This window comes from Oryza brachyantha, chromosome 1, assembly GCF_000231095.2.
Source record: "Oryza brachyantha chromosome 1, ObraRS2, whole genome shotgun sequence".
NCBI classification, from domain to species: domain Eukaryota; kingdom Viridiplantae; phylum Streptophyta; class Magnoliopsida; order Poales; family Poaceae; genus Oryza; species Oryza brachyantha.
This window is the reverse complement of record NC_023163.2, coordinates 17,682,321-17,707,079: the sequence shown is the minus strand read 5'-3', so window position 1 is coordinate 17,707,079 and position 24,759 is coordinate 17,682,321. Positions and strand designations below refer to the sequence as shown.

The following is a 24,759-nucleotide window of genomic DNA, read 5'->3' as shown; positions in this document are numbered from 1 at the left end:
TTCCAGTTCACAGTGAGTAGAAACACTTGTTACTGTGCTGCTGTTAGCTGATGCTGTAACGAGGGCTGCACAAACAACAGCATCGCAAAAACGAGCATGCCTTCCCGAAATGGGCCAGTGCAGGGGCACACATTCTGATCCAGAACGGAGCAAACCGGGGGCACACACGCGCCATGAATGCGGCACATCTCTCGACACGTTATCCGTGGTTACAGGAGCTACCCAGTGGCGAATAATAATTTCGATCGTCTGTAGATGCAAGCTTCATCAAGAGGAGTCATGTGCCAACAGCTGCTGCAATATCTAGCTAGCTGCTGGATGGTCCAGCCAGGCTCTCTCTCTGTCTTAAAGACGCCGGTTTTTCTGATTGGAACCTTCTGCTCCTCCTCAAGATCAGATGCAGGCTGCGAAAAAGAGAAACACCAGATGTTAGCACGGGGCGTGTGGAAGATGTGGTAACTCCAGGCGAGTAGGAGTAATAATTCTGCACTTTCTGGAGTGGCATGCTGTTTGCTGTATGTCCAGAAGATATGTACAATGTGTTGATGACAGTTTACAAGATGAATATACAGTTACGCTTTTGTTTTCAGTGTAACAAGAACTAAGGACCTATAGTAGTAACAATAACAATTTGCCCATAACATCTGGACATTGTTTTCTGACAGTATCCGAAAAAGGGCCAGCACAAAGTAGCCATCCTGATTCAAAACCGAACAATTGGAAGACAGCAAAGTGCAGCACATCTTTCAGCATGTTATCATATCCATCGTTGCAGGGGCTAAACAGTTATGCTTTTTCTGAAAATAATTCGACCACCTGTAGCTGACTAGCTGTAGATTTGAAAGAGAGCCATGTGGCCACAGCAGAAATATTTACTCGTTGGTTTCAACCCTTAAGGGTGACCGACTTTTATAAAAGCCTTCTGGTTTTATGAATAATGCCTCCCAGTAATATTGATAGATGCACACTCCACAACATAAGCACCATAACGAGTCTGCAAGGTCAACAGAAGCATGGGAGAGATGCTATTTCGTGTAGAACCGGTCCAATTGATCGTTCTTTCTTGATCACTCTGATTTCCAAAAATAAGCATTGGATTATCAATACGAATTCATATGTGCAAACTACATGTATTTATGTACAACTGTAACCTGTAAACCTGTATGTCCCAATTTACTGACACCATAGTGTTGACACCCTGAATTATTTACTGTGCAGCAGCAAGAAATCTCAGCAAACTGTCTACCGTACCTCTATCATTGAAACCACCATACATGTTTAGCAGCGACTGCATCACGGATTTTGACAATAATAGGCCCTTTTTAATTATGCATGCGTGCATTGCCTTTCCATAATGTACTGAAGCTGCAGCTTTAACAGCAAGAAGTGCTGCAGAAAAAATTGTTGGACTAGGTGCTTGCTCTACTTCTTGCATCTTGCAACATAGATTCATTACCTCAGTATGCATACCATTTCGAGACAAGCCACTTATTAACAGACTCCAGGTGCGTAGATTGGGGCGTGTGCTTGTTAGAAGCATCTCATTGAAGGTTTTTAGGGCATCATCAAACTGCCCATTTTGAATAAAAGCAGAAATTACAGAATCCCAGCATGCTGCAGTTGGAGATGTGCCTTCAAGCTGCATTTGATATAAAAGCTTCAGAGCCTCAGAGCCCATTCCATGGTCTGCATAAGCACAAATCATCGCTTTCCAGGCGACTATATCTCTCCATCTAATGGAATCAAATACTCCGCGTGCATGCTCAATTCGCCCACTACTTGCATACAATTCAATCAGCCCACAAGAAACTGTTTTATCTGATTCAAGATTGTTTCTGACTGCATAAGCATGAGCAGCTCCGCCCAGCTCTATTCTGTAAGATTTCACGCAAGCCATGATAATGGATGCTAATGTCACGCAATCAAACTTCAGGCCACTCTCCAGCATTTTATGGCATGTGCTAAAGGCTTTGTCAATCTGCCCATCCTGCAAATACCCTGAAATCATCAGATTCCAGGTGACAACGTCTCTTTCAACCATCTGATCAAATATCACTTCTGCAGCCTCCACCAACCCAACCTTACAGTAAAAGTTGATCATCGAACTGCCCAGAATCAAATCGATCTCCAGGCCGCTTGACACTGCCACAGCATGTCCCTGCCTTCCCCCATCAAGAGCCTCAAGATCCGCGGACGCAGATAGAAAGCTCAGAACACTCACCCTCGTTGGCAGCACGCCCTCAACCCTCATATCATAGAACAAATCAGCAGCCTCATCAATCCTCCCATTGTGTATATACCCCATCAACATTGAGTTCCAGCTCACCACTGTCCTCTCCGGCATTGCGTCGAACACCTCCCTCGCGTACTCCACCTCGCCGCACTTCCCGTAGAAGTCCACCAGGCTGCTCATCACGTACACGCAATCCCCGACCCCTGCCTTCCACGCGTACCCATGCACCGCCCTCCCGGCTCCAAGCAGCCCGAGCCCCGCGCACGCCTTGAGCACGTTGGGCACCACGAAGTTGTCCACCGAAACGCCCGCCTCGAGCATGGCGGTGTACCCGGCGAGGGCCTTGCCGTGCAGCCCGGCGCGGCTCCATAGCCCGATGACGGCGGCCCACGCGAAGGCGTTCTTGACCGGCAGCGCGTCGAACACGCGCTCGGCGTCGTCGAGGGCGCCGCACCGGGCGTAGAACACCGCGAGCTTGGTCCCGATGTACGCGTGGCGGCAGTAGTACGGCCCGCGCTTGACGGCGGCGGCGTGCACCTGGCGCCCCGCGCGGAGGCACCCCGCGGCGACGCAGCACTGCAGGAGGGACGCGTACACCTCCGGCCCGACCGCAGCGGCGGCGGCGCACGTGTCGTGCTCGGCGCGGGAGACGAGCGCGAAGGCGTCGCGGAGGGCGCCTCCTCCTCCTCCTGCGCCGCACTGCTGGGAGAGCGCGGCGAGCGCGGCGTGGAGCGAGGCGGGGGCGGGTCCCCTCGGGGACTCGTGCGGTTTGGGAGGGTGGCGAGTGGCGGGAAGCGGGAGCGGGAGAGGGAGCGGCGCCATGGCCAAGGGTTGGAAAAAATCCTTCGGGTGTGGAGGATAAGGCGGGTAAGGGCCGTGAGGTGGTCGTTCCACTTCCACCGACTCATGGGCCTAACAGGGCCTTTACTTACTCGGGCCTATTAGGCCTCCGTTTCTCTAGGCCCATTAAGCGTGTTTAGATTTTGTAGCCTGACCCCGCTCCGCACGAAATCCCTACTTTCTAACAAATAATGTTAGAATATGTTTGATTCCAGGGATGGAATAGGTTGGGACAGAGCCAATCTATCTCTGACCCTGTTTAGTTGGTGGATGGGTGAAATGGGTTAGACCCAGGAGAGGAATATTCCTCCTAGATATAGGTCAACTCATTCCACCAAAACGGTGGAACGGATCCGTCCTCGGGATGACCATAACCCATAGAGGGGCGTTTATTTTATTTATTAAATTTATTTAAAATATATTACTCGTATAAATATACATTCAATTACTTTAGGTTATTCATATATTAAACCTAGTTTTAATATTTTATTTTGGATATAAGAGATAACTTTTATCCCAACTCATCCCTTCAACCAAACAAAAAACAGGTCCAACCTATCCCATTCCATCCCTTCCACCAAACAAAAAACAGAGTCTAACTCATCCATCCAACCAAACAGAAAAATAGAACCATCCCATCCTACAATCCAGGGATGGAGCCAACCCAACCCACCTCATCCACGAACCAAACGCATCCTTAATGTCTTTCTCTCTTCTCCTTCATCATCTCAATTAGTTTTAGCATTAGGACGATACATCAAGGGTATAAATTAAACCGCACCATCTTAATTATTTTTAGCCTTAGTATAATACATCAAGGGTGTAATTTACATCTTTTTTACATCACATTAATTATTTTTAGCCTTTAGATGATTCATCGAGAGTGTAAATTACATCTCTTCCTTCAAAAAGCACACCATACAACCCGACTATTTATAACCTATGGATAATTTGGTAAAGTCACAAAAATATATAAACATATGAAAAAATCGTATAGTAGGTAAGAAAAAGATTTTAGAACTCATATATACTGTATTATCCCAAAGTTCTTTCACGACAACACGTGAGGTATAATGATTATAATATCCCTACCAAACCCCATTCTCCTCGGTTGCTTGCGAGGGCTTTCATGTAACTTGGGGCTTTTATGTAATTTTTGCTTTTCTTATACGTCGCTGTCTTTTTCCGCTGACTCTTTTGAACCTTGAGGGAATATTTAGTCCTTTTGGCATGTTACTTATATGATTATAAATAAAATTAGAAATAATATTAAGCTAGATTAATATATGATATATCATAACACAAATGTACAAGATCAGATTTGATTTTTATAAGTTAAAAACACAAAATGATTTTGAATATACGTAAAGTAAATAGAGTTTAATTTTTTCTACAACTTACAGATGTCTAATTTGGACATATATATTTGTGAAATAATATATCACATATTAATTTATCTCATTAAAATTAATTTGTTTCTAACTATTTGGATGATTTGTAAATAAATTCTCTGGATGAATTAGAATCTATTTCTATCATTTTCCCTCCTTTTTCATTCACATCAGGACAAAGCAGTGCAATGAGTAGGGGAGATATTTTCTTCTTCCTATCCATGCAAATAATGAGCTCTTTACAGTACTTTCAAAAACCATTATGACATGTGACTTGACCGGGTACCAAATACAGAGACAACATCGTTTTTGTCTCGGGCTAATCCGATGTACCTAAAACATGCTTTGATGATCTTTAGTATTACTACTACTCTACCAGATAATGCTGGATGATCTTTGTGTACTTCCCAATCCTAAAAGTTCAAAAAAAACTCCAATTTACTTGTTCAAATTTGACTAAAAAGGTAAATTTATTTTATAACAAAATATTATCTTTTTAAAGCCATTAACTTGATCATTTTTGTTGTTTCGGACAAATGTCACGATTTTTAAAATTTGACTGTGATTTTATACTAAAATACATAAAAAGATAAATATTATTTTACTTTCATTAAAATAATTTTTAAGACTCAACAATACATGTTATATTAATGTTTTCAAACTTAATATTTTAAAAATGTTAATAGGAGAAGTTTTAAAGGTTGAGCACACTCTTATCCAACATTAAAAGGACATGAATAATGAATAATGGAAAAGGAAGAAGTACCTTTTGTCCTCGTCTTCTTTTGCGTAATTTTATCTTCCTTGCACATCCACAACAATTCTTGTATGTAGATGTAAAAGAAAGTATCTACTCTCTCCGTTCAACTTTATCTCACAGTATAAACATATATATACTAAGTCCCATGATTCCAATGGTTACAGTGACCAGAGCTAATCAGGTGCTTGAGAAAGGAATCTAATTAAAATAAAATGCAAAAATTATCCAATGAAATAATTAAAAAAGTATTTTGATATTTTTTATTCTTTCCTATATAACCTAAAAATATTTATATTTGGGAACGAAGACGTGAACAAAGGGAGTTTGATAGAGTGTATCTGTTTACTTGGTAGCGGTGCATCCAGAAATCTTACAGAGTAATTTTTGTTGGGTTAATTTCCACCGCTTGGTTTTTTATTGATGCATTTATAGACTTTAGTGAATTTGCATATAAGATTCATAAGAGGCGTGGGATTAAACCGGGTCCAGTATATGGTGTGAGAAGACACAGAAAAAGTGAAAAATGTACATTATTTTATCTTGTTTTGCATGTATATACACGTAAGATAGAAATTCAAAAGATATACATCTGTTGCCGGATGTATTTGCAATATCGTGTGGTGTTGCGTCCTTGTTCCCAATACTACGCTACCGAATGATTGGTTATATCATACTAGTCAGTGCCATGAACCTATCCCACAAAACACACACACATACATCTAATTTATATTTATATATATATATATATATATATATATATATATATATATTCCTCCAATACATATATATATATATATATGCAAACCGAGAAAACATAGAATATATATATTTTCCATTTTTTGGAGAAGACACTAGAATTCCTTTTGCCTTTCTTGCATAGAGTACTTCTAATTTCTTTTTCAAGCACTAAGCCAAACCCAAACCCAAACGCACACATATACTCATGTGCGTATATCACACTTACATATACCCATATCGACACGAATATACCCAATTTTTAGTTGGTTGTATTACCAATGAAAAAGCCTAAAAGATCGGCACTACTAGTTCATAATGAAAATTTAGGACGATCGTACTTTGTTTTCGAGAAATTCTTGAAGTGGGAGGTTTCATGTATACTTTGATACTCCTCTGTTCCAAAAAAAAGGAATTATTTTTAGCCTACAAATCAATACAAATCCACGAAGATTGTAATACCTTGTACTTTGAATTTCAAACCTCAATGTATTTCCTCCTACATTTTCAAATTTTAATATATTTATTATTCACTTTACTAAACTTTAATATAATAGTTGCTTGAGAAATAATGTTTTCTTAACAAATAAGGAAGCTAAAAGTCAGTAGAGGTGTGGAGTACACCGACTTAATACCAACCTTGCTGTAATTGATACCTTCGGTAGCAAGGGTATTTTGGCTAATTTACATAAGTCAAGGTGTCCATCGTGAGGATTTGACCAAAGTCAGTCCTCGTACCAGTACATCTCTTTGGTTGTGAAATCATTAGCTAATACATTGTGAAATAGAGGGAGTACTGTAAAGACAAAAAAAACCGTTATTACTGTCATGTAGGCCATTATATCAATAGAACATATATGAATACTCTCTGTGCTCTTGTACTCGCGAGAACTCATAGTAGGAATGATAGTTTGATTTATGAACTATGACAGACATATCTACAAGAGCCCATGAGCAATGCTATATTATTAATTACATAGATTTTGTATGCTACATATCTCAATAGCCTGTTAATTGTATATGCATTGTTTTCTATCGTGGTAATGACTTGAGCAAGTTCTATTAAATGTATATAACACACGCATACTAACATAATGATAAATCAATAATTCGATAGACCTATGTAGTAAGAAAATGAAACAAAAAGGAGACGACGAATAGCTAACTTGCTTTTTTTTTAATAATGCTACTAGAATGTTTGTGACTGTCATCGTGCGGATATGGCTGCAACAATACTCAATCCGCGTACATATACCATTCCATATAAAACACTCAAATGTTTCAGCATGATACATGGTATCTTACATTGAGAAGTCATACAAATAGGAGGTCCGTGCACGTAAGAGTATAGCACATAGGTGAATTATAACCAGTGTAGGAGAATAACTACATGGGCTAGTGTTGAAGCAGAGGAGGAGCCATTTGCAGATAACTTCAAGATTTATAGGAACAACTTGATTTGGTGGGTTTCAGCATGAACTTGGCTCTAATTCCTCATTCGACATGTGAGTTGACACCCCCTTCTTGCTGTGGCTGACCTTATCATCCCCAAGCCATCTCTGACATCTAATATTATTGGTGCTAATTTATTTATGGAACTAGCATCTAACATTTCAAAAAAAGATGCTAAGATGTGAAAAACAATCAAAGAATATCGGTTTTGAATAGAAGAACACATATGAGTTGGCAAGTATTAGCAGTTATGTACTAGTTCATGTCGATCCCTCGTCCTCGGTAAGCTGTAAGGGGCCATATCTTTGTTATAATGTGGCACTATGGTTCGGATAATGTGATAATGAGTATGTATTTCTAATTCTCTCTAATTATCAAACATCTCTACACTTTCCCATTTTCTTGTAAAATAGAGACATATGCATTGACATACTCGTTCATACGCATTGTATGGTTGCTTGACCAAAAGTAGTTTGTGTTAGTATACCTATAATTATTTCAAATTATTTTGTCTTCTATACTTTTTCATAAGTTTTTTCGTATCACATTATGGCACACTGAAGATATATGACAAATTCTTTTATATCTTTCTTATTCCAATAGGAGTTGTCAATTATCGTTTGTACTTTCTCTGTTTCATATTATAATATGATTTGGTCATACCTAGATTCTTTCGTGGATCAATGCATGTATTTTATATATGTGTCCGATTTATTATCATCAATATAAATATATGCAAAACAAAATATCTTATGATAATAGTTCTACTTAACTTCACATTTTGTTCTCATGCTCAACTTTTGTCTGACAATTGCCACAAGCTGTTATCCGATAAACATACCGGGCAGATGAGCTTGTTCAGAAAACTAAGGACTTGGAGAAGTCATTCATGATTGTTTTGTTTCCTCCTAATCCTAACACATGAGTACGTGCTACTTCAAATGCGAATCTAGGTCGTCTATGGTTATTACTCTAGTTAGTTACTAAGACATATGACTCGTATATATGTATGTCTCAAGCATCACTTGTAATTAGACAAACATTATGTGTCAAAGATTTTCGAGGCTTTTGTTCCCAGCTCGTGGTTGACTATGTAATGTCTTATATGTAGACCTAAGCTATATGTAAGACTGAAGCACAAGCCGTGTGGGGTCTTCTTTTCACAACTCATCATTGCCTATGTAATGCTATGTAAGTGTTACATCTGCATGTTATAATTTATTCGTTACTGTAAAATGTGGATGTGTCTGCTTGCAACATTTAAACTTCAACATTATTATGACTCTGCCCATGTTCCTTTATACTTGATGCAATCAATACCACATATAATGGATCCATATATCAAAATACCTCCTAATATATATAATAAATACCAACTTTGTTTCATCATGTAATAGTTTTAGTATTACGTAAATTCATAGGGATGTTAATAAATCTAAACATATATATAAATAATATACATTGATCAATAAATGAATCTAGACATAGTTAAGAGGTCTTACAATATGATATGGATGGAGTACATTCCATATTCACGTCCCTACGGCGAGGTCACACGTATATAGAAGATACATTACAACATTCATAATGAGGTCTAAACACCCTTAACCTATACCTCCTGCTTGCAAATTGTCACGCCCAGAAATTTACACCAATTTCTGAACAATACCATGTATTAAATCTCGGTCCAGGAATCAGCCCGAGTACACACTATGACAAATTAATACACAGTTCCACGACTTAAAAACAAATAAAAACAATTATCTATTGAAATGCAACGGAAAAGGAAAACAAGACTAAACCATCTAATCTTCAGCTTCAGCTGGCGATGACAGCTCCACACCACAGGCATTCTCGACGGCGGACTGAACCTCACTTCAACCTTTGGAACAACCTTCTGACTCAGGTTCTGGCACTTGCTCTGGTGGGAAAAAATTAAGCAAGGCTGAGTACAAACCACCGTACTCAACAAGTAACACCCAAGAGAGGAAGAATAATGAATGCAATAGAGTATCAAAGATAGGCTAAGGTTAAAGTGCACAAAAGCTACAGCAATTCAGCAAAACAGTAGATAAAATAGACTGAAATAAAAGTAAAGTAAAGTACTCAAAAAATAACCATTCACTGTTCAACGTTACAGCACGTTGCAACAGGCCCAGACCGCTGTCGAACGTTACATCACGTAGCGACAGACCCAAACCACTGCCAACGTTACACCACATTGCGCAGGGTCAAACCAGTTCCAAGATTAATCAGATTATAAAAGGTTCAACTAATCCCAGTGAATCTGTCAGTTCGCCCATTAACCGCGGGCACGACTATTCGAATAGTTTTACTTGTAGGATCGAACAAGATCAAACAAACCTACCAGAGAGGGTGAATGGCAGGGAAAAACAAAACCCAAAAATCTTTTGCAGAATAAAAGATTACCTCTGTCAAAGAAATTGACGAAGGCTTGCTACCTTGATCGCGTCGCTCCTGTGTCGCCGCTACCTTGATCGCGCCGCTCATGTGCCACCAATCAGATCATCGGATCGCGCCACTACTATGACGTCGATCAGATCATCGAAATCCAAAAAATCACCAGTAGATGAAAGCCGAAAACATAGATTGAATGATCTTGACTTTATTGCATCAACTGGTATTTTACAAAGTGCACCAACAGCATTCCTATCAAAATCGTCGATCTAGAATCAACAACTAAATCTCATAAAAACACACCGGGGGCATACCCCTCGGTCTCTATTTATATCGAAAAGTCTATCACTAAATCGAAGTAGGACTACTTATACTAATACGACTCATCCTCGAAAACTATTTCCAATTAGAATCCAGTTTCCCAAACCGTGAACGTGCTCTACAGCACCCACGGCGCTACAGTAACCCGATTTCGCTACAGTAACCCGCGGCCTGCTACAGTAATCCGAACCGAGTGCTGTAGCAAATTCCTTTCCTTTTCTCATCTAGTTTTGATCTGATTTACTTCCCGAATTTTCCGGCGCTTACACATATAACATCCACCATGTGTCAACTTGCATTCAATATCGTCACCCGGCATTCTCGATCATCCGGACCTCAGCTCCTTCCTAAACTTAGTCATGATCCCGCCACCGTTGACTGATATTGGCCTCAAGTCACCTGCACAACTAGAGACAAACCAACCGTTTCCGAGTACAGATATCGCAACCTGACTCACATTAGTTACACACACTCGCACCAACACCTTAATTGTTTCCAAACCAAATTCAATTTATAAACCAAATCGCAAGCCAATTGTTCATCAGAAAATATTAATCACGCATATGATCTTACAATCTCCTCCTTGATGAACATATTGGCAAACACTTCAAAATTTGTTTTGTTGTTTTTGTGAAGTAACTCCAAAAAGCATGCAATGCAAAAAAAAATTCAAGGAAAAATCTCTCACTTTTGAAAAGAAGAAAATCCTTTGAGTATGACAATTATGCACAAAAAAATTTTTTTGTTACCTTTATCTCCCCCTTTTGACAATGAATTCATCAATGAAGGTTTTTTTTCATTTTTTTCTCGGAGAGCTTTGCAATGTACCAATAGTAACTCAAGAACTTGTATTGCAATAACAAGGTAGAAAAAGTGACTAGCTAACTAACAAGCATGCACTAAAGTAAAACCATAAACTTGAGATATGGCAATTAAGATCAAGTCAACATTAAGAATTCATAATTTCAATGAGTTATAATGCAACATCGGTACAAGCACATAGATTGAAAAATACATGACTCTTTCTCAAATTAGCTCTAGCACAAAATTACCAAGAGAATTTTTAACCTTTTTACTTGAACCTTTTTGCTCAATTTTTTTCTCTCAATTATTCCGGGTACGTCCTTGTCGTCAAGACTGTTTCCAAGGATTCGACACCCATTATTTTTGCTCACATCGAATATGTCCTTATCGTCAAGACTGTCCAAGGATTCGGTAATCATTTTTTTTCTCATAGATATTTTTTATTCTCTTGAGCAATTTAAAAAGCTATTGAGGAATAACAAATCAATAAAGCATATATATAAGCATTTAAAAAACAACCCATATACTAGCATCAATATTGCATATTTACTTAATTCAAGTATAGAATTTAAGTGCCATGCATCATCTCCCTTAAAAACAATATCAAAAGCTCATGTAGAAATCAAAAATGCACACAAGCTAGATTACTAATCATATTCTCTAACAAGTATTGCAAGCAAGTACTACAATATACTAAAGGCACGAAACAAAGCTCTTCTTTTTTTTTGTTTTTTTGTTTTAAAACACACCATGCATTAATTAAAACATGTATGCAAAAACAAAATCTAAAGAGGAAAAAGAAAATATGAATGCAACACGGAGCCAAAAACTCCCCCTCAATTGATGCCAAAAGGATGAATAACTCCCAATTCTCCCCGAAGAAAAGCAAATCGAGAAGAATCCAAAGGTTTCGTGAAAATATTAGCCAATTACAATGTAGTATCAACAAATTTTAATTTAACATCTCCCTTTTCAACATGATCCCTCAAAAAGTGAAAACGAATATCAATGTGCTTAGTGCATGAGTGTTGGACAGGATTCTTAGCAATATTAACAATACTTGTATTATCACAAAAGAGAGAAATTTTCTCAAAAGTAAGACCATAATCTCTCAAGGTTGAAATAAGCCACAAAATTTGGGAGCAACAACTAGCAGCAGCAACATATTCAGATTCAGCAGTTGATTGAACAACATTAGATTGTTTTCGAGAAGACCATGCAATCAATGAAGTACCAAGAAAATGGCATGTACCACTTGTACTCATTCTATGAATTCTACAGCCTCCAAAATCCGCATCCGAATAACCACTCAAGCATATAGAAGATGAAGTAGAATACCAAATTCTAAATTCAAGAGTATGCTGTAAGTATCTCATGATGCGTTTAACCGCTTGGCGATGTGAAGCTCTCGGAGAAGCTTGAAATCGAGCGCACAAACACACAGCAAATTGTATATCCGGTCTTGAAGCAGTGAGATAAAGCAATGATCCAATCATACTTCTGTATTCCTTCTGATCAACCGCTTCACCATCTTCATCAGGATCCAACACAGTAGCAGATCCTATAGGTGTAGTCATCGGCTTGCAATTGTCCATCTTGAAACGTCGTAAAAGATCCTTCGTGTATTTTGTTTGATACACAAAGGCACCTTGAGGTGTTTGTTTAATTTGCAATCCCAAAAAATAAGTCAACTCGCCATACTCATTTCAAATTCCCTGCGCATCGTTTCAGCAAACTCCACAACCAAAGGGTGAGATGAACAACCAAAGATGGTATCATCCACATAAATCTGAACGAACAGTTGATCATTACCATGCTTAAGAACAAAGAGAGTTTTATTAATTTCTCCCATTGTAAAACTTTTAGCAACTAAAAAGTTTTTAAGCCTATCATACCATGCTCTAGGTGCTTGTTTCAAGCCATACCAGGCTTTAGACAAACGAAAAACATGGTTGGGGAAATCAGGATTTTCAAAACCAGGTGGTTGTTTCACATAAACTTTCTGCTGTATATAGCCATTTAGAAAAGCACTTTTAACATCCATTTGAAATAATTTAAAACCTTTTGAATCAGCAAAAGCCAACAAAAGTCTAATTGCTTCAATTCTAGCAACAGGAGCAAAAGTTTCATCATAATCCAACCCTTCCATTTGAGTAAAACCCTGAGCCACAAGTCTAGCCTTGTTTCTCACAATTAAACCATCCTAATTTTATTTATTTTTGAAAATCCATTTAGTTCCAATAATATTATGATCAACAGGAGGTTCAAATAAGTATCAAACTTTATTTCTTTCAAAATTCTCAAGTTCTTCATGCATGGCATTAATCCACGATTCATCAGTTAAGGCATGAGTAACATCTTTGGGCTCAAAATTAGCAACAAAATCAGAATTCACATGAAAATCACGAGTGATTACCTTCGACCTTGTAGTATGTTCACCCAAGTTACCTATTATTTGTTCCGGAGGATGTCGTCGTTGAATATGAAGTGGAGCAGTGGCTTCAGATGAATTTTCATGTTCTGTACCTTGTTCTGACGACCTAGAAGTTTCTGGAGGTCCACCACCATCCGCACCTAAAGCACATGAGGAGGATCCTCCAGGCCTGTTTGACCGCTTTCTGCCTGTGGTCTGACCGACATTGTGCCACCGGTCTGACCAGTCGACACTTCGTCGTCGTCGTCGTCATCACTTTTCTCCACAAATATATCCTCCCCCTGAACCTGTGATATTGTACCTAAAATTTCGGGTCTAGTATCTGGACTAGCCTCATCAAAAATGACTTCACAAGTCTCAACAGTTTTGTTAGTTTCTAAAACAAGTACACGGTAATCTCGAGAATGGGCAGCATATCCTAACATAAGTCCATCACGAGAGCGTGATTCAAATTTATCTAAATTCCCCTGACTTTAAAACAAAGCACTTACACCCAAAAACACGTAAATGGGAAATCTTAGGTGTATGTCCAAAACAAAGCTCATAATAAGTCTTTCTAAGTTTTGATCTCAAGAAAACACGATTGAAAATATAGCATGCAGTATTGACAGCTTCAGCCCAAAATTTCCTAGGTGTACTGTACTCATCAAGCATAGTCCTAGCCATCTCAACCAAAGAACAATTTTTTCTTTCAACCACACCATTTTGGTGAGGAACCCGGGGAGACCAAAATTGATGTTCAAGACCTTTTTCATTGCAAAACCTCTCAAAAGAAGCGTATTTAAACTCACCACCATTATCGCTTCGGATGGTTCTTAAAGATCCAGGAAGTTGAATGGCCAACCGAAGATACAAACTTTTAAAGTGTTCAAAAGCCTCATCTTTGGTAACCATAAAGAAAACCCAAGAATAACGAGAAAAATCGTCAACTATAACCAACACATACCACTTTCCTCCAACAGATTGCACTCTAGCCGGACCGACAGTGTCCATGTGTAAGAGCTATCCTGGTGCATCCGTCATCACAGAAAATGTAGGAGTATGCGAGCATGCAACAATTTTAGCATGACGACATGGCGAGCAAACCAAATCAATATCTTTTTTAAGTTTAGGCAAACCACGAACAAGATCTGAACCACTAATCCTAGTTAGATGATCAAAGCCAATATGTCCAAGTCTACGATGCCAGAACATCACATCTTTAGAAAACTTTGCAACAAGACATATAACTTCAGAAGAAATACTACTTTCAAAATCAGTTTTAAAAACTCTTCCATATCGAGAAATATTAAGCACAACATCTCCAGAAAAATCAAAAATTTTACTTCCACTTTTCTTAAACAGAACATCAAAATTCTCATCCACAATTTGAGAAACGGAGAGCAAATTGTACTTTAGATTTTCAACCAAAGCGACATCATTCAATGTAAATTTGTCACTTACCTTGACAGATCCAGTTGTAGTGATCGTACTAGTAGAAGCATCACCGAAGATGATTGAATTATTCCTTGATGCCCTCACGAGAGAGGAGAACCAACTTTTATCACCGGTCATATGTCGCGAACAACCGGAGTCCACAGTCCACACGTTCTCCTTCCTCGCCAAAAATGCCTATGCATAAGCAGATGCCGAAGTCTCAGTACTGGGGTTAGATAATAAACATTTAGAAATCCAGTACTGAGACACACGACCAAATCTAACAAGAACATAACTAGTAGAAAATTTAATATGTTTCCTTTTAGGAAAATGCTCCCGAGGCTGGTTTAACTGCTTAGGAACCTACGGTCTGACCAAAGCTTTACCGTTCTGACGGGGGTTAGAGCACCGGTCTGACTGCTGGTACTACTGCAGTCTAACCGCCTGCCTCGAGGTAAAAGCCAATTTTTTCCATCTTTGTTTTGCAAAAGCAATTTCCTGTTCCTTTTTCTGCTTTCTAGCAAGTCTAAAACAGAAACCAACAATATGGCCATCTTTGCCACAAAAAGAACATGTATACTTGTCACGATGAGTTGAAGCACAAGTTGATATAGCAGGTTTAGCATTAATAACCGATGTAGTACTAAAGACAGGTTTGGCATTTACAATAGATTTAGTATTAAAAGCAGGTTTAGCATTCACAACATGTTTAGCACTCACAACTTTTGATGAAGAAGCACTCAAGGAAGACATGATGCCAGCAGATTTAAATACAGTGGTCTTAGATTCAGGTTCAGTCAAAATTTCACCATTCTGAGCAATACTTAAAACAGTAGGAGGATGTCTAGAAAAGTGAATATGATGATCAAAACCTAAACCACGATTGTGTGTGCTAACTTTAGATTGATCAAGAATCATGTTGAGGTTCCTTTTTCCATCAAAAAATCTTTGCAAAGAACTTTTTATATAATAAACCTTGAGTTAAACTAGCACAATTTTTGCAAGAAATCACTTCATCTCTTTTAACAACTTCCTCCATTTGTTTAACACATTCCAAAGCATGTTTAAGTTTCATCTTATTAGCAGGGCATGTCAAGCAAGGTTTAGCACTAGATTGCTCGATTCTTTTAGAGCTAATCAAGTTAAACATAGAACTAGCAAACACAACAACTCAACATTTGTTTAAAGCTCTCTTAGCCAAGAACAATTCATCAACCAATCTAGTATTCATTGTAAAGCCTAAGAGCAAGACAAGATTCAAGTTTTCTAGATTTCTTAGTTACAACATCAAGTTTTTTGCAATTATTCTGATTAACTTCTCTTACAGCATTCACTTCAGCAAATAAAACATCACACGATTTGCATTCATCATCATTAGAAGCAAGAGATTTTAATTTACTATTTTCAATATTAAGATAATCAATAGTAACTTCTTGTTGACTAATTTTTTTTCTCAAATTTAGAAATCTTGTAACCAAGTCTAGCAATCACTTCTTGAAAATATTCAACACTAGAAGGACTAGTTACCTCGTTGTCATCGTCAGAATCTTCAAAACTTTTAGCCATGAGACAAACACCAGCAATGTTCATACTCTTGTCTTCTTCTTCATCATCTTCAAACTCAACGTCACTGTTTTCTTGAACAGCTGCAAAAGCTTCATCCAACGCCTTTTGATAATACTTCTTCATCTTCATAGTCTTGAGCTGCTTCTTATTCTGCTTGGCATCTTTGGATGCATCTTGAGGTTTAGCTTCTTCCTGTTTACATCTTCCAAGCTCGGGGCACTGAGAACGGATGTGATTGGGTTGACCACATCCAAAGCATCAAATTGGTCCTCCTCTTCTCCTGATCCTGATATTACTCACAGCTCGAGAAATTCTGTTAGCGGCCAAAACCAAGTCCTCCTCACTGATCTCTTCCAGTTGATCATCGGACAAGACGGTAAAAGCAGCAAAGGCTGTCAAAGAAATAGACTCAGAAGAAGATTCAGATGAGGATATTGAAGCAGTGGATTTCAAGTTAGTCCTTTTTGAAAGAATATTCATCTCATATGTTTTCAATTTAGTATAAAGAATATCCAAAGTTAAAGCATTCATATCAACAGACTCTTGAATTGAAGTAACTTTAACATCCCAAATTTTCATATCAAGGCCGTTCATAAAGTGACGAGCAATCTCCGATTGAGAATAGTTAACATCATAAGAAGCATCAACAGATCTAAGATCACTCAAGATTTTATTAAAACGAGCCAAATAGTCATCCAAAGATTCTCCAAGTTTCATCTCAAATTTTATGTACTCCTTTTTGAAAACATCCTTTTGCAACTCTTTGATATTTGAAGTTCTAGTATGAAAATCATTTAAAGCTTTCCAAATCTTATTAGCAGTTGCAAGATGAGAAACACAATCAAAATCGGAGCGAGAAATGCCATTCAGAATAATATTGCGCGCTTTGCAATTATTTTCAAATTCTAATTTTAGAGCCGGAGTATCAATGCTTTCAGGAATCTCATAAGGTTGATCAACTTTATGCCAAATATCATAACCCTGAGATGTAATATAAGACTCCATCTTTTTCTTCCAATAGTCAAAATCAGGTCCATTAAATATGTGAGGTTTGTTTGAAAACTTTTTAGCCATGGCAAACAAATCTAAAGATCGGCGAAGATCAAATAGAAAACGAGGCTCTGATACCACTTGTAGGATCGAACAAGATCAAACAAACCTACCAGACGGAGGGTGAATGGTAGGGAAAAACAAAACCCAAAAATCTTTCGCGGAATAAAAGATTACCTCTGTCGAAGAAATTGACGAAGACTTGCTACCTTGATCACGTCGCTTCTGTGCCGCCGCTACCTTGATCGTGCCGCTCATGTGCCACCGATAAGATCATCGGATCGCGCCACTACTATGACATCGATCAGATCGTCGAAATCCAAAAAATCACCAGTAGATGAAAGCCGAAAACATAGATTGAATGATCTTGACTTTATTGTATCAACTGGTATTTACAAAGTGCACCAATAGCACTCCTATCAAAATCATCGATCTAGAATCAACAACTAAATCTCACCAAATAGGAGTAGGACTCCTTATACTAATACGACTCATCCTCGAAAACTATTTCCAATTAGAATCCAGTTTCCCAAACCGTGAACGTCCGCTATAGCACCCGCGGCGCTACAGTAACCCGATTCCGCTACAGTAACCCGCGGCCTGCTACAGTAATCCGAACCGAGTACTGTAGCAACTTCCTTTCCTTTTCTCATCCAATTTTGATCCGATTTACTTCTCGATTTTTCCGGCGCTTACACATACAACATGTGAAGCTCCTTTCCTTTTCTCATCCTGTTTTGATCCGATTTACTTTCCGATTTTTTCGGCGCTTAGACATACAACATGTGAAGCCTGTTACGATTCCATCCCACACGGTGTTTCTCCACCATGTGTCAACTTGCATTCAATATCGTCACTCGGCATTCTCGATCGTCCGGATCTCAGCTCCTCCCTAAGCTTAGTCACGATCCCGCCACCGTTGACTGATATTGATCTCAAGTCACCTGCACAACTAGAGACAAACCAACCGTTTCCGAGCATAGATATCGCAACCTGACTCACATTAGTTACATACACTCGCACCAACACCTTAATTATTTTCAAACCAAATTCAATTTATAAACCAAATCGCAAGCCAATTGTTCATCAGAAAATATTAATCACGCATATGATCTTACATTACTCTGCAGAGGTGTACAACTTTATCCACAAGACATGGCTCTCAAGCATGTTACCATGCCCCAACGTACCACCACGATACCTCAGTACGGAAACCATGATAAGACCTTTTACCTAACCCTCCCTAGACAATCGCACCACACTTCAGGTTTCGCCCCCTCCTTTACACCAAGTCGGACAGCCCCCTCTTGTGCCAAGGTGAATCCGGAAGCAGCATAGGACCATCGTTACACCACGATTCTCATCCATACTTCATCACGCCCACCCTTGCCTGGGTACGTCGAATAGGGACAAGCTAGACTACAAGTCTCACCGTTGCCCACTCTTGCTTGTGGTTAGTACGTGTAAGACTTCCAAGGTTTCCTGAGAACCGGTCCTTAACTGTCATGGGTGTGAATCTCAAAACCATGCACCCACATCCCACCATAAGCAATATTTTAATTGTATTTAATCCACATCGGGAAATTCATCATGATTACAACCATTAAAGGTTTATCAAAGTCTAATCAATAATTAAATAATTGGTGAGCTAGTTGAACTAAGCATGGCTAAGCATTGACTAACCCTAATTCTAGTCAATTAACCCTGGGATAACAATAATAATAAATGGGAATCAACGGGTATTTGGTAATTGCCTAATAGACAAATAAAGTAAATACATTTGAATACAATGCATGTTTGAATGTAAAAGCGGGGCATTTTATAATCATAGGTTTAATATGATCAAAGAAGGGTGTCACTTGCCTTGCTTAGACCCACGAGGAACTTCAACGATGACTTCGAGAACGAACGGCACTGCGACGGGGTCAAAACCTACGACAAACAAGGCAAAATAAGAAAAACAGTCTATAAAACTACTAAACAAAGAAATGAACTATTTTTAATGGATTCTTGGTATTTTTCTTGATTTAATGAAACTTGAATGGACCTAAACGGAGACTAGATGAATTAGTTATGAATTTTAGAAGTTTAACTGTGTTTTTAAACTAAACAGACAACCTTATTGATTTATTACGTAATTAATCGAAGGCATGACGTCAGCACATGAGAGAGAGGGTGTGCTGATAGGTGGGGCCTACAAGGCAGAGAGGGGAGGGGGAGCTCTGCTCTGGCCGAACAGAGGCGGGGAGCGGGCAGCCGTGCGGTGGCGGTCGGCGACCAGCGGCGGCGGCGGGGTCCGGCAACCAGCGGCGGCGGACGCCCGGCGATGGCCGGTGACTAGTAGTGGCAGAGGCAAGCGGAGCGGCTAAGTGGCGACGGCGGAGAGGAGAGGCGGTGGGCGTGACACGGTGCGCGGGCGGAGGGGGAAGAGCGGTGGCGAAGGGGAGTGGTGCACGATGAAGGCCGACGGTGGGAACAACGACGGCCGTGGGCGGCGGCGACCGAACGCGGCACATGGCGGCGACAGCCGGGTGGCGCACGCACGGAGGAGGAGGAGGATGCGGCATGCTCAGCATCAACCGAGATAGAGGAAGGGACGTGAGGTGGCAGCGATCGGCGGCGACCGGCGGACAGCGTTGAGAACAGCGACAAAAGGGGAGGGCGGCGGCCGGCACGGGGAGAACGACGACGGCGACGCACGGGCACGGTGACGTTCCGACGATAGTGGGGTCACGTTGGCGACGGCGAGGTGGGGGGCGGCCGGCGGAGGGGCGACGACGATGGCCAGAGCGTGCGAGGGCACCGCGGTGGCACCGGCTTGACGTCCACGGGCGGAGATGAAAAGAGAGAGAGGGAGGATGGCGACGGCTTACCGGTGAGGGGGACAGCGACGGCAACTCGGCTAGGGCCAGGGACAGGTGGTGACGGCCGGCGGCGAGGGAGATCGGCGACGGCGACGGAGATTGCTCGGCGGCGCTAGCGCGGCGACGCGAGCGCGAGCCGAAGGGGAGCGAGCGATGACCGAGGGGAGCATTTTATAGGGAGGCGACGCGGCGACGGCACGCTTAGGACGGAGGGGAGGTTAGCGCGACCGGGGTGGACGCAGCGCGGCGAAAGCGGGAGGTGGTTGGCGGTGGCGCGGGACGTGGCCGGGAAAAGCAGCTCGGTGGTTGGCGGCGGGCTCGCAGAATTCGCGGCGGCGGTTGGTGGCCCCTGGGAAAGCGGAGAGGTGGTTGCGCCAGCGTGAGGGAGCGAGGCGGTGGCGCACACGCGACGCAGCTCAGCTGCAGCGCACGGCGAGGTGTGGCCGACACGGGCGACGCGGCTCAGATGTAGCGCGCGCACAACGTCGATGCGGCGCTGAACACGGGCGAGGCGCGGCGGAGCGATCGCAGAGTGTAGCACGGCGACAGCGCAGGCGCGAGCGACATGCTCGCGGAGGACGACCGAGAGAAGGAAGGTGGCAACCGAGATGGGGTGGCACAGGTGCGACACGAGCAAGGTGGCCGCGGTGGCAACAGGCTTGGGCGGCTCGGAGCGGCGGCGAGGGGCGAGATCGGGTGGCGGCGGCGCGACAGAACTTGGGTGTGGCGGCGGCACGACATAGTCGGACTCAGCCGGCGCAGCGAGGTGGTGATGCCGAGGGCGGCGCTCGGCCATGACGAGTTGTGGGGGAATTCGGCGGTGGCGCGAGGCGAACGTGAGAGAGGAGCGAAGGGGAGTGACGGCGCTACCGGGGAAGGAATTTAAAGGGGGATGGAGAGGCGGCGACGGGCGCGTAGGACGAGGAGGTTGTTGGCGGCAGCGCACGGATCACGGCCGACGGTTGCGGAAGGCGCGGGCGACGGCTCGGGCTCACGGGCGTGGTAGGCGCACGGGAGATCTGGCGGCAGATCACCAGCGCGTGTTGGCGTAGCGGCGACGCGCGGGCACAACGCGGCATGGCGGCGGGATGCGCGGCTCAGCGCGAGTGTAGCCGGTACGGACGAGCAGCTGGCGCGGCGCGTGCGGGCTAGGCGCCGGCTGGAGGAAGGGGACGGGCCCAACAGGTGGGGTCCACCTGTCAGTGTCCCGAGCGAGGGAGAGGGGGCCGAAGTGGACTTCGGGCGTGGGGAGGGAAAAGAGAGAGAGGCGAGCGAAGCGGGCCGTGGCCTCTGGGCCAGCCCAGCGGGAGAGAGGGAAGGAGAAAGGAGGTGAGCAGGCCAGGCCGAGAGAGAGGAGAATGTGAGATGGGACGAAGGGGAGTGGGCTGAAGGAGGTGTTGGAGACTTCGAGCGCACGTGGGTCGTGGCTCGGGAAATCGCGAACAGATAACGTATTCGCATAACGGAACTAAGACGTGCACGAGTCAGAGATTCGCACAATGAATCGGATCCGAAACGCAAAACCGTGAACTGTTAGCGGACAACGACAGGAGTTAACGACCCATTAAATCGAGATTTAACGACTCGCTAAACTGGAAACTAAACGACTTTAACATTAAACCAATCTACGTACGAAATTAAACTCCGCACTGTAGATCAATCTCACGTTAGCTAATTAGATTAGGAAATCTAAGCAATTACACGGTAGATCAATAATAGATTGATTTGCATGAGTAAAACGTACGCGAACCTGAAGATCGACGACGGATTAGATCGGCTTTGGCTGCTGTGAACAAGGAGCAGCAGGGCTGCTACCGGCTTGCTGCACAGCTGCTGGACAGGAGGCGGTGCCGGCGAAGCAGAGCGACGGCGTGGGCACAGCGCGGCTGAAAACAAAGGCGGGGAAAAGAGGCAAGGGTGTAGGGGGTATTTATAGGGGGAGCTAGAGATAGATCTTGTTACCCATCTCCTATTAACAAGGAATAAACAAGGAATAGATAATGTTTCAAAGGGGTAAAAAAGAGGTTGAAGTTAGTTTGTACCGTGAGGGAGAGGTGGGGCTGCACAGCTGTGGAGGGGGGGTTGGTGTGGAGTACGATATGGGGGAAGGAGGAGATCGTACAGGGAAGAGAGGGCAGGGAGGAGTTCGGCCAGAGAGGAAAAAAGGAAAAGAGAAAAAGAAAAGGGAAAAAGGGAGAAGGGAAAAGGAAAAAAAGGAAGGAGAAAAAAAATTGCCTCCAATTTTGCCGATTTTTATTAAGTTTATTAGAGCAAATTTTCTTAACTGCAATTCAAATTTAAATCTTGTTAATAATTTAAAATGCTTTCGGGACATTTTAGAATATCCGAAAAGTTTGGAATTAGATTAATTAATTTATTACACTGGGTTTCTCCTGAACTTTAATTAACAAATTATTTTTAATGTATTATTCAATTAATTCTTGGCTTGGGTAAAACTCAGGGCGTGACACAAATCACCCTACAAAAATGTCCCTAAACATCAATATGAACAATCACACCACTACCAGATCAAATCGAATTCATAACTTCCACCCTATCCAAAAAATGCCTACATATTGTTACTACCACATAAAAAATGAATTCATAACTTCCAACCCATCCAAAAAAAATGCCCATATATCGTTACTCACATTTCAATCCATTATCTTTCATCCAAACAATTCACCAACCTTATGTTGCAAGCTCAACACCAAATCATACGTGTCAAGTAATGGATGCTCAATGCCACCCATTTGGGCTCTGAGGTGGCCACACCAGGGAGCCTCCTCGACCACCGGTGCCACAAGGGCACCCATGTCAGCCCCACAAACCTAGTGTGGTAGTGTTGTAGCTTAGCATCGTTGACTATGGCCTGAATGTTCTGATCCATTGTTGGAACTAGCTTTCCACTCAGTTTATTTTCAAAATAAGTTTTCCAAAAGAGTTTGTCCTAACTCTGTGTCGCATGTCCTAACTTTGCGCAAACTCGTAGTCGTTGTCGTGGACTCATAATTCCTACTATTAGTGTGCTACACTAAGAGCCAAAAAAGTTGGTCTCGATGCGCTTCAGGTTGGTCCACTGCATATATTTTTTTTGGCCTCGATGCGCCTTGGGTGTAGGTCTGCTGCACACTATCGTCATAATCTCCACTTTTTCTTGCTTATTGGGAAAGTTACTCTTGTTTCTCTTTGGAAGAAGAAGAGAAATCTATTACCATGCATTCTCTAGGGTAAGGCTTTGGTACCGATCTTGCGTCGATCCATTGTGTGCCCTCTTAGTTCCATCATTTTTTTGCCACTTGACGGTAGTTTTTGTTTCATAATACTGATCTGGAAAGAGGACATGCATATCATTTTGCTTATGTTTATACTTATCTGTATGGCTTATTAGTAAGCCAAAAAAAATATGGCTAAAGACTTTCACATATTTGTCATTGGTGATTCAACAACAAACTAGTTTTACTCTATCCTACCATTTTGTATACACTTACTTCTCTTGGACTGCGTATGTGATATTTCAAATGTAATCAACAAATTTGGAACGATGAATTCTAGGTTGTCCATCCATATTTATAAATCAAAAGAACAAATGCAACATGTTCAAATAAATAGACCTTCATCAACGCACCACTCAGATTGCTTCATAAGTTCTCGTATGCCGATTTATCATTACTGATTCTAATTGTCCATTTTAACTCACCGTCTGTTCATGATATAAACGACAAGGTTAGCTCAAAGAAAATTTAGAACTTATTACATGAAGATTATCACCTTTCCAACTATTGAGACAATCGACGTTGGAGGAGGCGTTGGGAGTGGAGGCGACAGGCATTGGGGTGGCGGTCGGAACATAAGGGGCATCGGAGCGACAACAACCTCATTGGAGGCGGGGCCATAGCGGAGGCGACATCGAGGCAGGGATCAAAGTGGAGGGTCAAAGGAGGCGGTATTGAAAGAGGGCGTCGGATTGAAGGCGGTCGCCGAGAGAGAACACGACAACACTAGAGGCTGAGGCCATTGGAGTCGAGGATCAGGTGGAGGGTTGGAGGAGGTGGTTTTAGATGAGGGTGCCGAACCAAAGGCAGTTGTCAAGAGAGAAGGTGGCGGCACTGGGAGAGAAGTTGATGGCGCTGGAGGCTAAGGCCGTTAGAATCAAGGGTCGGAGTAGATGCGCTGCTCACGATGGTGGCGATGTTGTAGGCGCCGCTGGGAGCTGTCGCGAGGAGAGGAGGCAATGTTTGAGGGCGACAACAGCTTGAAGGTGGCTGAGTTGGTGGCGGATGCTGGAGGTGTTGGAGGAGAGGGACTGAGGGAGGGAGGCGCCATAGCTTGGGGGTGGAGGGAGAAAATCTGATTGAGGGCGAAAGGCCGAAATCTGGTAGTGCGATTGCGAGGGTCGAATTTTGCCCTTCGGATTTAAGGAATGATAATGAAGTATGTAGGATGAGTAAAAGTAGTTCATGCACTATATAGTA

At 42.0% G+C, this 24,759-nt stretch overlaps 1 protein-coding gene across 1 annotated transcript; it reads right to left on the bottom strand.

The window, feature by feature from the left end:
- Nucleotides 1-1,096: 1,096 nt before the first annotated feature.
- Nucleotides 1,097-3,055, bottom strand: LOC102704665 (pentatricopeptide repeat-containing protein At5g55740, chloroplastic). The gene has a single exon (XM_040520168.1). It carries the CDS (start codon nucleotides 3,053-3,055, stop codon nucleotides 1,208-1,210), a length of 1,848 nt encoding a protein of 615 aa, XP_040376102.1. The 3' UTR covers nucleotides 1,097-1,207.
- Nucleotides 3,056-24,759: the final 21,704 nt, after the last annotated feature.